Here is a 16,547-nt window from a genome sequence, read left to right as displayed (position 1 = left end):
ATCTGCTTCAGCATCACCCAATTGCACTTGAGCCTCACATCATGGACACTGTCCTTCAGGATTTTCTGCTTTAGATCTGTACGTTAACTTTTTGTACATAGCACTAGTGCTACAGAGTTTGATCGTTTTGTAGCACAGGCCACAAAATTGTAGCAAGTATGAAACATCTATTACCATCTCTAAATTCTAAAACCAACCACAAGTAGTGCAGTTGATCATTTAAACAGGTATGTGACTGGCAAAGGACATGAACGTTGCATACAGGGCACATGAAAAATCCAAACTTTAAAAGAAATGTATCCAGATATATCTGTACATTTTTCTCTTTCATTTTGCCCTGAAGTTCATTTAGCAGTTGTTCTTGAGTTTCTTCCTTGCAGGCTTGCCCTGGGCATTTGCTTTAGCACTTGAACATCTCATCTCATCTCATCTCATCTCATCTCATTATCTCTAGCCGCTTTATCCTGTTCTACAGGGTCGCAGGCAAGCTGGAGCCTATCCCAGCTGACTGCGGGCGAAAGGCGGGGTACACCCTGGACAAGTCGCCAGGTCATCACAGGGCTGACACATAGACAACCATTCACACTCACCTTCACACCTACGGTCAATTTAGAGTCACCAGTTAACCTAACCTGCATGTCTTTGGACTGTGGGGGAAACCCACGCGGACACGGGGAGAACATGCAAACTCCGCACAGAAAGGCCCTCGCCGGCCACAGGGCTCAAACCCGGACCTTCTTGCTGTGAGGCGACAGCACTAACCACTACACCACCGTGCCGCCAGAGAAAAATCTGGGTATCTGAAATGTGTGCCACCAGTGATGAGTTTTTAGGCAATGGAGTCATTACTGTCCAGGTCCAAATGGTGGCACTATACCAAAGGGTCACATTGGGCATGTGGATATCATCAGAACTATCATATCCTTTAACCTGTGAAGTTCGAACCATATCAGGCAACGCATGGTTAATTTATGACACACCTCCTGTTTGCGTGGTGTAACATGTAAATTTATTGTTTCACCATTTCACCAGCTTGTAAGTTGTCGCAAATCCCTTCGCAATTCAAAGTCAGTAACATCTTGAAATCATGTATACCAAATATGGCATGAATCCAACAAACCACCTAGGAGGAGTACGTTAAAATGTAACATGTCAAAACGTACAAAACCAAAAATCTCACTTCCTGTTGAGTATGGCTGATGCAATGTCATCTCATTATCTCTAGCCGCTTTATCCTTCTACAGGGTCGCAGGCAAGCTGGAGCCTATCCCAGCTGACTACGGGCGAAAGGCGGGGTACACCCTGGACAAGTCGCCAGGTCATCACAGGGCTGACACATAGACACAGACAACCATTCACATTCACACCTACAGTCAATTTAGAGTCACCAGTTAACCTAACCTGCATGTCTTTGGACTGTGGGGGAAACCGGAGCACCCGGAGGAAACCCACGCGGACACGGGGAGAACATGCAAACTCCGCACAGAAAGGCCCTCGCCGGCCCCAGGGCTCGAACCCAGGACCTTCTTGCTGTGAGGCGACAGCGCTAACCACTACACCACCGTGCCGCCGCTGATGCAATGTATATTGTAATTTTGTTTGTCGAGGGGCACCCCGCACACCTACTAAATTTGACATGGATAGGTGAAACTACAGTTAGGTCCATAAATATTTGGACAGAGGCAACATTTTTCTAATTTTGGTTTTGTACATTACCACAATGAATTGTGAACAAAACAATTCAGATGCAGTTGAAGTTCAGACTTTCAGCTTTAATTCAGTGGGTTGAACAAAATGATTGCATAAATATGTGAGGAACTAAAGCATTTTTTAAACACAATCCCTTCATTTCAGGGGCTCAAAAGTAATTGGACAAATTAAATAATTGTAAATAAAATGTTCATTTCTAATACTTGGTTGAAAACCTTTTGTTGGCAATGACTGCCTGAAGTCTTGAACTCGTGTACATCACCAGACACTGTGTTTCCTCCTTTTTAATGCTCTGCCAGGCCTCTACTGCAGCGGTTTTCAGTTGCTGTTTGTTTGTGGGTCTTTCTGTCTGAAGTTTAGTCTTTAACAAGTGAAATGCATGCTCAATTGGGTTGAGATCAGGTGACTGACTTGGCCATTCAAGAATATTCCACTTCTTTGCTTTAATAAACTCCTGGGTTGCTTTGGCTTTATGTTTTGGGTCATTGTCCATCTGTATTATGAAACGCCGACCAATCAAGTTTGGCTGCATTTGGCTGGATTTGAGCACACAGTATGTCTCTGAATACCTCAGAATTCATCCGGCTGCTTCTGTCCTGTGTCACATCATCAGTAAACACTAGTGACCCAGTGCCACTGGCAGCCATGCATGCCCAAGCCATCACACTGCCTCCGCCGTGTTTTACAGATGATGTGGTATGCTTTGGATCATGAGCTGTACCACGCCTTCGCCATACTTTTTTCTTTCCATCATTCTGGTAGAGGTTGATCTTGGTTTCATCTGTCCAAAGAATGTTCTTCCAGAACTGTGCTGGCTTTTTTAGATGTTTTTTTTAGCAAAGTCCAATCTAGCCTTTTTATTCTTGAGGCTTATGAGTGGCTTGCACCGTGCAGTGAACCCTCTGTATTTACTTTCATGCAGTCTTCTCTTTATGGTAGATTTGGATATTGATATGCCTACCTCCTGGAGAGTGTTGTTCACTTGGTTGGCTGTTGTGAAGGGGTTTCTCTTCACTGTGGAAATTATTCTGCGATCATCCACTACTGTTGTCTTCTGTGAGTGTCCAGGTCTTTTTGCATTGATGAGTTCACCAGTGCTTTCTTTCTTTCTCAGGATGTACCAAACTGTGGATTTTGCCACTCCTATTACTGTAGCAATTTCTTGGATGGGCTTTTTCTGTTTTTGCAGCTTAAGGATGGCTTGTTTCACCTGCATGGAGAGCTCCTTTGACCGCATGTTTTCTTCACAGCACAATCTTCCAAATGCAAGCACCACACCTCAAATCAACTCCAAGCCTTTTATCTGCTTAATTGAGAATGACATAACGAAGGAATTTCCCACACCTGCCCATGAAATAGCCTTTGAGTCAATTGTCCAATTACTTTTGGTCCCTTTAAAAACAGGGTGGCACATGTTAAGGAGCTGAAACTCCTAAACCCTTCATCCAATTTTAATGTGGATACCCTCAAATGAAAGCTGAAAGTCTGGACTTTATGTCCATTATATAACTATAACTTGAATATGTTTCAGTAAACAGGTAAAAAAACAAAATTTTTGTCAGTGTCCAAATATGGACCTAACTGTATATACAAGGCAGGAGTCTCTGACATACGGGGATGCTATGGAGTCCCCCGGACACACCTGGGGTCAAGCCCCTATCACTGAGTAGCAATGCGCCTGACTGACGTATGTACCAAATTTCATGAGTTTTCGCCCATGGAAACCACCTCAAAAATGGCAAAAAGTGTTGAAGAAAAAGAATAACAAATATAGCCACAAGCAGCAACGAGGGGCCCCTTGCACCTCTGGTTCCATGACCCATCACATGTTTTCATCGTACAATGCACACGCATCCAAGATGTGAGACAAAAGCCTGGGTATCTGATGTGTGCCCCATGAGTGATGAGTTTTTAAGCAATGGAGTCATTACTGTCCATGTCCAAATGGTGGTGCTATACCATAGGGTCACTTTGGGCATGTGGATATCAGAACCATTATATCCTATAACCTGTAAAGTTTGAGCCATATCAGGCAATGCATGGTGAATTTATGACACACTTCCTGTTTGTGTGGCATAACAAATTTATTGTTTTGCCATTTCAACATCTTGCAAGATATCGCACATCCCTTCACAATTCAAAAGTCAGCAACATCTTAAAATCACATACAACAAATATGGCATGAATCCAACACACCACCTCAGAGGAGTACATCAAAATGTAACATCAAAACACACAAAACCAAAAATAACACTTCCTGTTGAGGATGGCTAATAGAATTTATATTACAGTTTTGTTCATCCTGGGGCACCCCACGCACCTACCAAACTTGACACGGATAGGTGAAACTATATACTGGGCAGAAGTCTCAATGACATGTGGGGGTGCTTTGGAGTCTCCTGGGCATGCCCAGGGCCAAGCCTCTATCCTTGAGTAGCAGTGGCCAGGATTGATGTGTGTACCAAATTTCATGAGTCAGAGTTTATAGGTAATGGAATCATTACTGTCCAGGTCCAAATGGTGGCGCTATACCACAGGGTCACTTTGGGCATGTGGATATCATCAGAACCATTATGTCTTATAACCTGTGAAGTTTTAGCCATATCAGGCAATGTATGTTGAATTTATGACACACTTCCTCTTTGCGTTGCCTAACACATACATTTATCGTTTTGCCATTTCAACAGCTTGCAAGATATCGCAAATCCCTTCACAATTCGAAGTCAGCAACATCTTGAAATCACGTACACCAAATATGGCATGAATCCAACAAACTGCCTCAGAGGAGTACGTCAAAATGTAGCGTCAAGACGCACAAAACCAAAAATAACTCACTTCTTGTTGAGGATGGCTAATAGAATTTATATTGCAATTCTGTTCACAGATAGGTGAAACTATATACCAGGCAGAAGTCTCAAATGTCATGGGGGGTGGGGTGGGGGGGGGGTGCTATGGAGTGTGTGGTAAAACAGGCCAAATCGCCAGGTCCAGGTCCACAAAAAAAAAAACTGGCTCCGCCACAAATAGCACTTCAGTGCAAGGTGTTTTATTTACAGTGCACCCAACATACAGGCAAACATGCAAAAGTTGCCAAGAGCGGTGAAAAGGTATATTGTAGGTTATATAATACAAAAAAACTTAATAAATTACAAATAATAATAATAATTAAAGACGTAGGAGAAATAGCACTTCCACAAAATATGGAACTTTTACAGCCACAGTCTACATTACCCTTGCTGTCCCCTCTCACTCTCCCATACACTGAATGAGGATCCCCTTTTAGGCCCTAAGCCCCTCCCCTGGGTCATACCAACCCTGCACTTTAATCAATTATTGTCACAAAAGGCATAATGGATTACATGTGCAGCAATAATCACACATTCATATAAACACTACACATTCCCATAAAAACTATTGCACTTTTGCCCATCTAGCATGTATAAATAACATTCACTGAACCCCCCCCCCCCCCCTTTCCCATAGTATAATCCAATCCCACGACGCATTGCGCAGGCCAGACACTACTAAAGTAGCCCCAAGTTTGAACCACTCGGTTTGGCTCTCATTTCCCTGCATTGGACCATTCAAACAACCCACCAGACACAGAAACGCCACCAACAGACACGCCAAACACAAAATACAAGAAGACAAAGAGCGCTCAAAGATAAGTACAAACACAACATTCAACAATGACCATTTTATCGTGTGTGGCATAGCAAATTGTTTAAAAGTACGAACCACTAAAGATGAAGTCAGTATGTGTGTGCGCGTGCATGCGTGTGTGCATGTATGTTACTCTCTGCTACTAACTTTAGGTGTGCACCCCTGCTGTCGTAGCCGTAATATTATTGTTTAATGAAAGTAGCGTGTAAACGGGAAAACAACAAGCATGTGTTGCGTGCTTAATAAAACAATAGGCAGCTCTACAGATGCCGCTCGTGAACGGAGACAGAGGCCTCTGTCACATTACCTTCCCCCTCTCCTAGATTGCTGAGTGTCGGCAATCTGGATACATAGTCAGCCAACAGATTGTGTTTACCTGACTTATAGCGGATGGTAAACCTGTAAGGCTGTAATGCAAGGTACCGTCTCGACACCCGGGCATTATGGTCCTTCATGGTCTGGATCCATGTCAGGGCACGATGGTCCACATCAAGATCAAACTCCCTCCTAAGCAGATAGCACCGCAAGCTGTCCAGCGCCCATTTGATTGCTAGGCACTCCTTTTCTATTGTGGAGTACCTTTGCTCTCTGGGCAACAGTTTCCGACTCAGATACAGGACTGGTTGTTCTTCTCCCTGTTTCCCTTGGCACAGCATGGCTCCAATGCCTACAGAGGAAGCATCCACCTGCACTAGGAACGGTTGTGTGAAGTCTGGGCTTTGGAGAACTGGGGATGAACACAGGCATTTCTTAAAAGTGGTAAATACACACTCACATTCCTCTGTCCACACAACTGGGTTTCTGGCTGCTTTACTGGTGAGGTCAGTCAGAGGGCCGCGATGGTGGAAAAGTTGGGAATAAACCGTCGATACCACCCAACAAGGCCCAGGAATGAACGGACTTGTTTCCTTGTGCGTGGACAAGTGCTGCTGGATATAGGCTCCACCTTATCCACCTGTGGCCGGACCTCCCCGTTGCCAACCAGATATCCAAGACACTTTACTTCCTTCTTGGCCCACTCACATTTCTGGACATTTAACATCAGCCCTGCCTCTTGGATTTGGCACAGTACCCTCTGAAGATGCTGAAGATGTTCAAACTAGGTCTGGCTGTAAATGACCACATTGTCCAGGTATGCTGCACAGCAGTCATCGCAGCCTTGCAGGACGTGGTCCATCAGCCGCTGGAATGTTGCAGGGGCCCCATGGAGCCCAAACGCCATAACGGTGAACTGGAAGAGTCCGGCTGGCGTCCGGAAGGCTGTATACTCTCTGGACCGCTTCTCCAGTGGCACTTGCCAGTAACCTTTACATAGGTCCAAGGTTGTGATGTAACATGCCTGACCCATCCTCTCCAGCAGATCATCGATGCGGGGCACAGGATAGGCATCAAATCTGGACACTGCATTCAGCTTCCGAAAGTCAATGCATACTCTGAGGGAGACATTTTTTTTTGGGACCACCACAATCGGGCTGCTCCACTCACTGGTGGAGGGTTCGATGACCCCCAGTTCATGCATGGTTTGGATCTCGGCCTTCAATCCTGACATCTGAATCTGGTGTTCCAGTACCCCTGTACGGCCAGGCCTGGGCTGAAACAAGGATGGGAAGTTGCCAAAGGTCTCTAGGACCTGAGTCCTTTGCTCCACATTCAGATGTTCCAGGCTTACCCGCCCCTCATGCTGCCAGGTCTCCAAGTCATCTCCATTCTCCTCATCTTTGTCCACTTTCTGCACCATCATCACTTTAGCCTCTGAAACTCGATCCTCTTTCCACTCTTTTAATAGGTTCACATGATACACCTGGGTAGACTTGCCTTTTTCTGGGTGGTGAACTTCATATGTGACCGGGCCCATTTTCCTTGTAATGATATATGGGCCCTGCCACTTTGCTAGGAGCTTGCTGGTGCTTGAGGGGAGCAGCAGGAGAACCTTCTGACCAGGCTTGTACTCACGATGCCTGGCATACTGGTTATACCACAGCTTCTGGGCCTTCTGGGCCTTCTCCAAATTCTCCGCAGCCTCCTCTCTGTACCTCTGCAGGCGGTCCCTCATCTGCAGGACATACTGTACAATGCCCCCCTCAGGGGAGGTTGACTTTGGCCCCTCCCAGGTCTTCTTTAAGAGGTCTAAGGGGCCCTGGACTTGCCACCCGTAGACCAACTGAAATGGGGAAAACCCGGTAGATGCCTGGGGCACCTCCCCGTAAGTGAATAGGAGAAAAGGCAGCCATTTGTCCCAGTCTTTTCCTGTGTCAGAGACGAACTTCCTCAGCATATTCTTGAGGGTCTGATTAAATCTCTCCACAAGCCTGTCCATCTGTGGATGGTAGGGACTAGTCCGAATCGCCTGGATGCCTATTTGTCGCTGTAGTTGCCGCATCAGCCCTGATGTGAAGTTTGTGCCTTGGTCCGTCAACACCTCTTCTGGAAACCTCACCCTGGAAAACAGCTGGACCAGCGCACTGATGACCTTTGGGGTGGTGATCAAACAAAGTGGGAAGGTCTCAGGGTACCTAGTCACATAATCACAGATGACTAGAATGTACTGGTAACCAGTGCTGCTCTTCTCCAAGGGGCCCACAATGTCCATGGCAATACACTTGAAGGGCGTGGAGATCACAGGCAATGGATTCAGAGGCACTCTGTCACACCTATGAACGGCACCTGTTTTCTGACAGACAGGACATGAAGCACAATAGGCATGTACATCTGTATACATAGAGGGCCGATAAAATCTTGACGCTAACCTGAGGTAGGTCTTTTGCAGAGCCAGGTGTCCAGCCCAGGGAATGGTGTGTGCAAGGTGGAGAGCTGGAGGTTGGCATGTGGTAGGTAGCACTAAATGTTTCATTTTCTCATCCTCAACATATAAAAGGCCATTCTCTATCAACACCCTTTCCCCATCTGGCCCCTCAGACTTTCCTTCTGCTTCCTCCATTAATGCTTTTAGTGACACATCAGCATGTTGTAAGGCCCCCAAATTATCTGGAACCACCCAATCCCCAGCATCAAGCCCCGACACATCAGTTTTGACTACAGGAGAACCAACATATTTTTCCAAACGCCGTTGTCGGCGTGTCTTCCTGGGCCCTGGCACAGACTACTATACAAGTCTGGCAGAGGCTGAAGACCAGCTTGTGTTTGGGCCCTTGTCATCACTGGACAGGAAATCTGGACATCAGACAATTCTTCATTTTTTGTTACCCTTAAAAGATCAGACAACACTGGCAGATCCCTTCCTAAGACCATATCAACAGGCATCCCCTTTACCACCCCAGAACTTATCAAGTATCTTTGTCCATTCACCATTACTGTTACCTCCATTGTGGGGTACTCTTTCTTGTCACCATGCACACACTGTACAATAGTTTTTCCTTCATAGTTGACAACATCACAGGGGACAAGATATTTCTTTATGAGAGTCATGGAACTCCCAGTGTCAACTAATGCTTGGACTACTTGACCATTCACAACAATTTCACATTTCATTTCAGTAACATCTTCCTCCCCACAAAGACTGTCCCCCTCGCTTGGTACATAGCAGAACCCATTGAACTTAGGTTTATGCACCGGACAAACAACAGCCTTATGACCTGGTTGCTGACAGTAAAAACAAACCAGCCCTTGACCCACATTACGGACACTGTCCCCTTTTACAGGCCCACCCCAACAGAAGTACCTTTATTGTCCCGAAAGTCTTTGGGGTCTCTGACTGCAGTAGCCACTCTGTATGCTTGAGGACCAGTGGGTGGACGGTGTGCTTGAGATCGTAGTTGGCCCCTCCGATGAGCATTCATATACTGCATGGCAAGTTTTGCTGCTGCCAGTCCATTCTCTGGCTCGTGCTCCTTGACCCAGGTTCTGACATCGTACGGCAGTACTTGTAGCAGCTGCTCCAGGATAATCAGCTCACCGACCTCCTCCTTTGAGCACTGCTCTGGCCGAATCCACCAGTGGTAAAGACGCTTCAAGCGATTGTAGGTCTCTGTAGGGGTCTCTCCCGGCGGTGCAGTGAGCTCCCTAAAGCACTGTCGATACGTCTCTGGGGTAATGTCGAACTTCTCCAGCAACGCCAACCTCAGGTCTTCATAGGTGTTAGACTTTTCCTCGTCCATGGCTGTATATGCCTCCAACGCCTTCCCTGTCAGCAATGGCACCAAGCGACATGCCCACTCCTCCTTTGGCCAGGCCCAAGTTTTGGCCATATGCTCAAACCTCAGCAGGTAGTTCTCTATGTCCTCACCATGCTGATACAGAGGCATCTTCGGCTCCTTCCGCCTCACTCTTTCCAGTGGGACAGGTGCAGGCATGGACTCAGAAATTGAGTCCGGCAAAGAATCTCTGGCAGTAGGACGCCGAGGAAGTGGTGTAGGAAGGCCCATCCGTGGACTCTCTGACACTGAAGTTACAGCCCCTGGGGTCATCTGTGGTTATGGTTGTTGCTCAGGTTGCTCTTGGACGAGGTGTGTGGCCAGATCTACTTCATGTAAGGCTGCTGCTTCTGCAGGGCTCTGTGCCATAGGATGATGGTTCTCAGGAGTGCTGGCAGTGATCTTTCGGCGTACCACCGGCTGCTCTTCCTCTTCTTCCTCCTCAATGTAGTCCTCCTCAGACTTCATCTGGCCCAACTTCCCCCTCTGGGCATCTTGCTCTCCATGTGCACTGTCCATTGTGGCTGGCCAATCCCACTTCTGACACCACTTGTGGTAAAACAGGCCAAATCGCCAGGTCCAGGTCCACAAAAAAAAAAACTGGCTCCGCCACAAATAGCACTTTAGTGCAAGGTGTTTTATTTACAGTGCACCCAACATACAGGCAAACATGCAAAAGTTGCCAAGAGTGGTGAAAAGGTATATTGTAGGTTATATAATACAAAAAAATGTAATAAATTACAAATAATAATAATAATAATAATAATTAAAGACGTATAGACTGGTACCAAAATCCAGAATTGTGACACCTAAAGGCATTTCTGAGACAAAGTCGGCAAACAGTCTTATTTTGTCAATTTGGGTGTGCCGAATTCAAATCTGCAATATGCCGAGCTCCATCTGACCTCTGTTGACCTCTAGAGGTCATTGAACTTTGGGCCTGTAAACGTCTCAGCTGAACCCAGTTTCTCAGCTTTCTAAGGAATGAAATGTACTAAAATGATTAATGAAGTTAGCAAATGGCCTTGTTTGTTAAATGTTTGGGTGCTGAATTCATTTTTCATTTGTAAAATGACATATGACCTCTGATCACCTCAAGCTCATTAAACTTGGCCTATAGGCCTATGCATTTAACGGCATTTTTAAACTGACTTTATTCCCCCAAAAAGAATATGAACAGACAAAAAACAAATAGAAAGGAACAAATACAACATTAAATGCCAGTCCATGTACATGTGACTTACTTTTCACAATGAGAATGCCTAGGCGATCACCTTACATAACATTGCATTACATTTAGCGGTTATTGTTTATACAAAGCTACTGAAAAAAGGACAGATTCAGCAGCATACAAAATGTGGGGGCATACAGGGTATACAGGTTAATCAGGGTTAGTATACATGAGAGTTTTTTTCTTTGTTGTTTGTTTTTTGTTTTGTTTTAAATGGGGTAAAGCCTTTACAAAAAACAAAGAAAAAAACTCTCATATATATGCTCTCATAAAATGCCTTTAACTCCTTAAATAAGCACTTTTTTGAATTTTGTTACCAGTCTAGTAGGAGAAATAGCACTTCCACAAAATATGGAACTTTTACAGCCACAGTCTACATTACCCTTGCTGTCCCCTCTCACTCTCCCATACACTGAATGAGGATCCCCTTTTAGGCCCTAAGCCCCTCCCCTGGGTCATACCAACCCTGCACTTTAATCAATTATTGTCACAAAAGGCATAATGGATTACATGTGCAGCAATAATCACACATTCATATAAACACTACACATTCCCATAAAAACTATTGCACTTTTGCCCATCTAGCATGTATAAATAACATTCACTGAACCCCCCCCCCCTTCCCATAGTATAGTCCAATCCCACGATGCATTGCGCAGGCCAGACACTACTAAAGTAGCCCCAAGTTTGAACCACTCGGTTTGGCTTTCATTTCCCTGCATTGGAATTACGCGGACCATTCAAACAACCCACCAAACACAGAAACGCCACCAACAGACATGCCAAACACAAAATACAAGAAGACAAAGAGCGCTCAAAGATAAGTACAAACACAACATTCAACAATGACCATTTTATCGTGTGTGGCATAGCAAATTGTTTAAAAGTACGAACCACTAAAGATGAAGGCAATATGTGTGTGCGCGTGTATGCGTGTGTGCGCGTATGTTACTCTCTGCTACTAACTTTAGGTGTGCACCCCTGCTGTCATAGCCGTAATATTATTGTTTAATGAAAGTAGCGTGTAAACGGGAAAACAACAAGCGTGTGTTACGTGCTTAATGAAACAATAGGCAGCACTACAGTTGCCGCTCGTGAACAGAGACAGAGGCCTCCGTCACATTGTGCCACTGACACACCTGGGGCCAAGCCTCTATCCCTGAGTAGTGGTGGCCAGGACTGATGTGTGTACCAAATTTTATGAGTTTAAATTTTTGGCCAATGGAGTCATTACTTTCCAGGTTCAAATGGTGGCGCTATACCAGAGGGTCACTTTGGGCATGTGGACGTCATCAGAACCATTATGTCTTATAATCTGTTAAGTTTTAGCCGTATCAGGCAATGCATGGTGAATTTGTGACACACTTCTTCTTTGCATGGCGAAACATACATTTATTGGTTTTCATTTCAATTTATTGAGACTCATTTCAACATCATGCAAGATATCGCAAATCCTGTTGCAAGTCAATTGGCTAAAACAATGTATATTTCAGTTTTGTTCATCTTGGGGCACCTTACACACCTACCAATTTTGACATGGATAGGTGAAACTATATACTGGGAAGAAGTCTCAATGATGTGTGAGCACACTATGGAGTCCCCTGGACAAACCTGGGGCCAAGCCTCTATCCCTGAGCATCAATGGCCAGGACTGATCTGTGTACCAATTTCATGAGTTTTCGCCCATGGGAACCACCTCCAAAATGGCAGTGTTGAATAATAATAATAATTAAAGCCGCTAGCGGCCTTGACGGGCCCTCGCACGTGTGGTTCCGCAACCCAGGACATTCCGCCACCCAACAAAACAGTCACATGTCATATATTCATCAAATGTTCAAAGATGATGTGCATGTTGCAAATGCCATGACTGCTTGACAGATGAGAGATAGACAGACAAAGACTGTGTGTGTGTGTGTGTGTGTGTGTGTGTGTGTGTGTGTGTGTGTGTGTGTGTGTGTGTGTGTTTTTCTGTGGTGTGAAAATGTACATTTACCGGTATATATGTACAAAACTATACGTGTCTCCTCCTTATCTCTATCTCACGCTGTAATCTTAAGTCATCTTAGCTTTCCTGTGTCTGCAGTGTGTGTGTGTACATGCAGAGTTTTCATATGTCTGCAACAAAATGCACAATGATGGCAGGTCACTAATATATAGATTTAGGCACTGCCTAAAAGCGTAGTTCCCATCTGTTTCTGGGTTGTAGAATTTTCTTATATCCTAGCCAGTCTCTTTTATTTCTTTACTGGCTAGCACTGGCCACTAGGCGGTGTGTATGACTGGTAATTACTAACACTGGCCACTAGGCAGTGTGTATGACTGGTAGTTACTAACATTGACCACTAGGCGGTGTGTATGACTGGTGGTACACTTGCACAGACAAACCACAAAAAATCAACTCCATGGGTTTACCATTTTTTCTTAGGTATGGTGCTCCGCTGGAGCTCCGCTATTATTGTGTGTGTGTGTGTGTGTGTGTGTGTGTGCCTATTTGTCAGGGGAGAGAGAGAGAAAAAGTGTGTGTGTGTGAGAGTGTGCTCATAGATGTTGCGTGTGCATGTGAGTGCATACTTGTGAGAGAGTGTATGTGTGTATGCATAAATATGCATATGACTGAGTGTGTGTATGAGTGTGCACAGAATTGTATATGTTATATCATCAGACTCACGATATCCAATATTTTGTAAAGTTTCAGATCAATCCATCAATGAATTGAACATTTTTCGCCATTTCCTGCTTGGCCAGATGGTGGCGCTGTGCTAGGCATCTGAATTACACGTGAATATCATCACAATCATAATACACAATATTTTGTAAAGTGTCAGATCAATCAGTTAAGGCATTGCCAATTTCTGGCACATTTCCTGCTTGGCCAGGTGGTGGCGCTATAACAGGCAGGCCCATTGGGCGTCAGGTTATCATAATAATCATAATATCTATTGAAGTAAGAAGTGTCTGACCATACAGTCAATGCACTGTGGCTTTCTGACACGTTTCCTGTTTACGTGGCAAGATATTAAAATCATAGGCCATTTCAACATATTACAAGATATCAAGATATCAAAAATCCCTTCGCAATTTAATATCAGCGACATCTTGGCATCACGTATAACAAATTTCACATGAATCTCATGAGCCGTCTAGGAGGAGCATGTTAAAATTCATCATGTGTCAAAACACACATATTCAAAACCCTATTCTTTCCTTGGCCAGTTGGTGGCGCTATATCAGACAGGCCCATAATGGCTAAAGAGTATCAGAATCAGAATCATATTACAAGATATCAGAGTTCAACATTCAGCAATATCTTGGCATATTATATGTTATAATATTTCAACATATTACAACATATCAAAAATCCCTTAGCAATTCAACTTCAGCAATATCTTGGCGTCATGTATGCCAAGTTTGACATGAATTTGATGAACCGTCTAGGACAGTGGTTCTCAAACTTTTTTCACCAAGTACCACCTCAGAAAATACTTGGTTCTCCAAGTACCACCATAATGACCAACATTAAAATACAGTAGCGTAGTAGGCCTAAGTATTCATTAAAAACAAGGCGGAGGTTTTATTTAACAAGTATATTTAATATTGTTGGCCACTGTAACATTACACACAGTACTTTGAACAGTAACACTGTGTTTAAATATAGGAAAATAAAACACTGTACTTAATGAATCAAATAAAATTAATTGCACATAAAAGTGAAATAAACTAAAATAAATATTAAAAGACAGTTCTTAAAGATTAAATGAAAATGTACTTAAAAGTTAAATAACTGTACTGTACTTAAATGTTAAGTAAAAAAAAGTACTGTACTTGATGTACTTGAAAAAAATCAAAACAGGCTATGCATAGCTGCAGTTCTTGCCGTTTCTTAAGTCCAGTGACTGCTTTCTGAAACAGAAACACACACCCACAAACAGAGGAAGAACAATAAGATTAAGAATAAAACAAAAGTGAGGAAAAGCATTAAGAATAACAGCTTATAATGTTAAATATACACAGACTATTGACTGATTGACTATTGATTGACAACTTACTGAGCTTAATGTGATGGGTGTGCATGCCTCTGTGAACACAGTCCTGCAACGTCTGGGTCAATGGAGGTCAGCTTCAGTCTCAGGTTTGGCTCAGCATCCACCTTGCTTCTGTACTTTGTTTTTATGACAACAAGTGAAGAGAAGCCTTTCTCACACAGGTAGGTGGTCACAAAAGGAAGGAGAAATCGCACAGCCTTGTCAGAAAGCACAGGGTATACACTGTACCGCTTTATCCAAAAGTCCAACAGAGTGTGCTTTCTGAAAGATGCCTTCAGTGTTTCGTCACAAGACAGCTCTATTAACCTCTCCTGCTCAACAACAGTTAAGTCCATTGAGGCCATGTGAGAGGTGTCGATGTTGAAAGGGTTTCTCATCCAGCTGCTAGCTTCATATTTAGGCATCACTGGGAAATAATTGCAGAACTGTTGTCTGAGTGATGTGAGGTGTGCAGTGATGTTCTCCCTGACTCCATCATCAAGCATCAGGTCATTGTCAGACAAAAAACTCTCCAAAGCAGGGAAAGCTGAAACATCACCTGTCTTGACTTTGATTTCAAATAACTCCAACTTTTTCAGCAGTGCATTGATTTTGTCCTGCACATCAAAAACATTGATGAAGAGTCCCTGTAATCCCAAATTCAGGTCATTTAAACGTGAAAAAATGTCAGACAAGTATGCCAATTGACTGAGCCACACAGTATCCTCAAAAATGTCTGACGGGGAAATTTGTGTCCTGCAAGAACATCTGGACCTCTCTGTGCAATTCGAAAAGCCTTGAAAGCACCTTTCCTCTTGAAAGCCACCTTACTTCAGTATGAAGCAAGAGTTGGACATGCTCACTGCCCATCTCCTCGCAGAGCACATGAAATAAGCGAGCATTCATCGGTCTGGCCTTGATGAAGTTCACAGTTTTTACAGCACAATCCAGCACGGACTTCAGGTCATCAGGCATCCTCTTCACTGCCAGCGCCTCGCGATGGATGCTGCAGTGAGTCCAGCGCATCTCAGGTGCCACCTCTCGGATGCGAGCTGCTACCCCGCTGTTGCGACCCGTCATGGCCCTCGCTCCGTCAGTACATACACCCACACACTTTTCCCAGTCCAAGCCATGCTCCTGGATGAACTTGTTCAGTAACTGGAATATTTGCTCTGATGTAGTTCTGGTCTCCAGTGATTTACAGAACATAAAGTCCTCCTGCGCCACACCGTCATATTCATATCTCACATAAACCAATAAATTGGCCAAATCTGCAATATCTGTAGTCTCATCAAGCTGTATGGCAAAATATCTACTGTTCTTAATGAGCTCAATCAGTGTCTTTTTAACATCATCAGCCATGTCGTTTATCCTCCTTGACACAGTGTCATTTGAAAGCGGCACCAAGTTTAACTCTCTGGCAGCTTTCTCTCCACACATGATACGTGTCATCTCTTTGGCTAATGGTAAACACAACAGTTCCCCGATTGTGTGCGGGTTACCAGCTCTGGTGATCAGGAGGCTGGCACGATATGAAGCTTCCTGTGCTTTGGCTACAGGTGTACCATAGGACAGAATGGTGGACTTGGACTGCTTCAGTTCATCACGTTTTCGTAAAAAAAAAATCCATTGGTTTGTCCTTCAGTGCTGTGTGTTTGGTTGTAAGATGCCGTTTGAGATGCGATGGTTTCATGGACTCATTGCTCAGAATGTTGCCACATACAACACACTGCGGCCTGGGCAGCTCCTCTGTCCCGCTCCAAATGAATC

General features: G+C 44.3%; 1 protein-coding gene across 1 annotated transcript; it reads right to left on the bottom strand.

Annotated features, from left to right (window-relative positions):
* Window positions 1–15,494: 15,494 nt before the first annotated feature.
* On the bottom strand, window positions 15,495–16,142 carry LOC132870433 (zinc finger BED domain-containing protein 5-like). Its single transcript, XM_060904068.1, has one exon. The coding sequence runs from the start codon at window positions 16,137–16,139 to the stop codon at window positions 15,504–15,506; it is 636 nt and encodes a 211-aa protein (XP_060760051.1). The 5' UTR covers window positions 16,140–16,142; the 3' UTR covers window positions 15,495–15,503.
* Between the last annotated feature and the right edge of the window lie 405 nt (window positions 16,143–16,547).

Source organism: Neoarius graeffei, chromosome 22 (assembly GCF_027579695.1).
Source record: "Neoarius graeffei isolate fNeoGra1 chromosome 22, fNeoGra1.pri, whole genome shotgun sequence".
Lineage (NCBI taxonomy): Eukaryota > Metazoa > Chordata > Actinopteri > Siluriformes > Ariidae > Neoarius > Neoarius graeffei.
This window is presented reverse-complemented; position numbering and strand designations above follow the sequence as displayed.

Coding starts and splice junctions, on each gene's coding strand:
- LOC132870433 (XM_060904068.1), bottom strand. CDS start 16,139: ATGGCTGATGATGTTAAAAAGACACTGATTGAGCTCATTAAGAACAGT.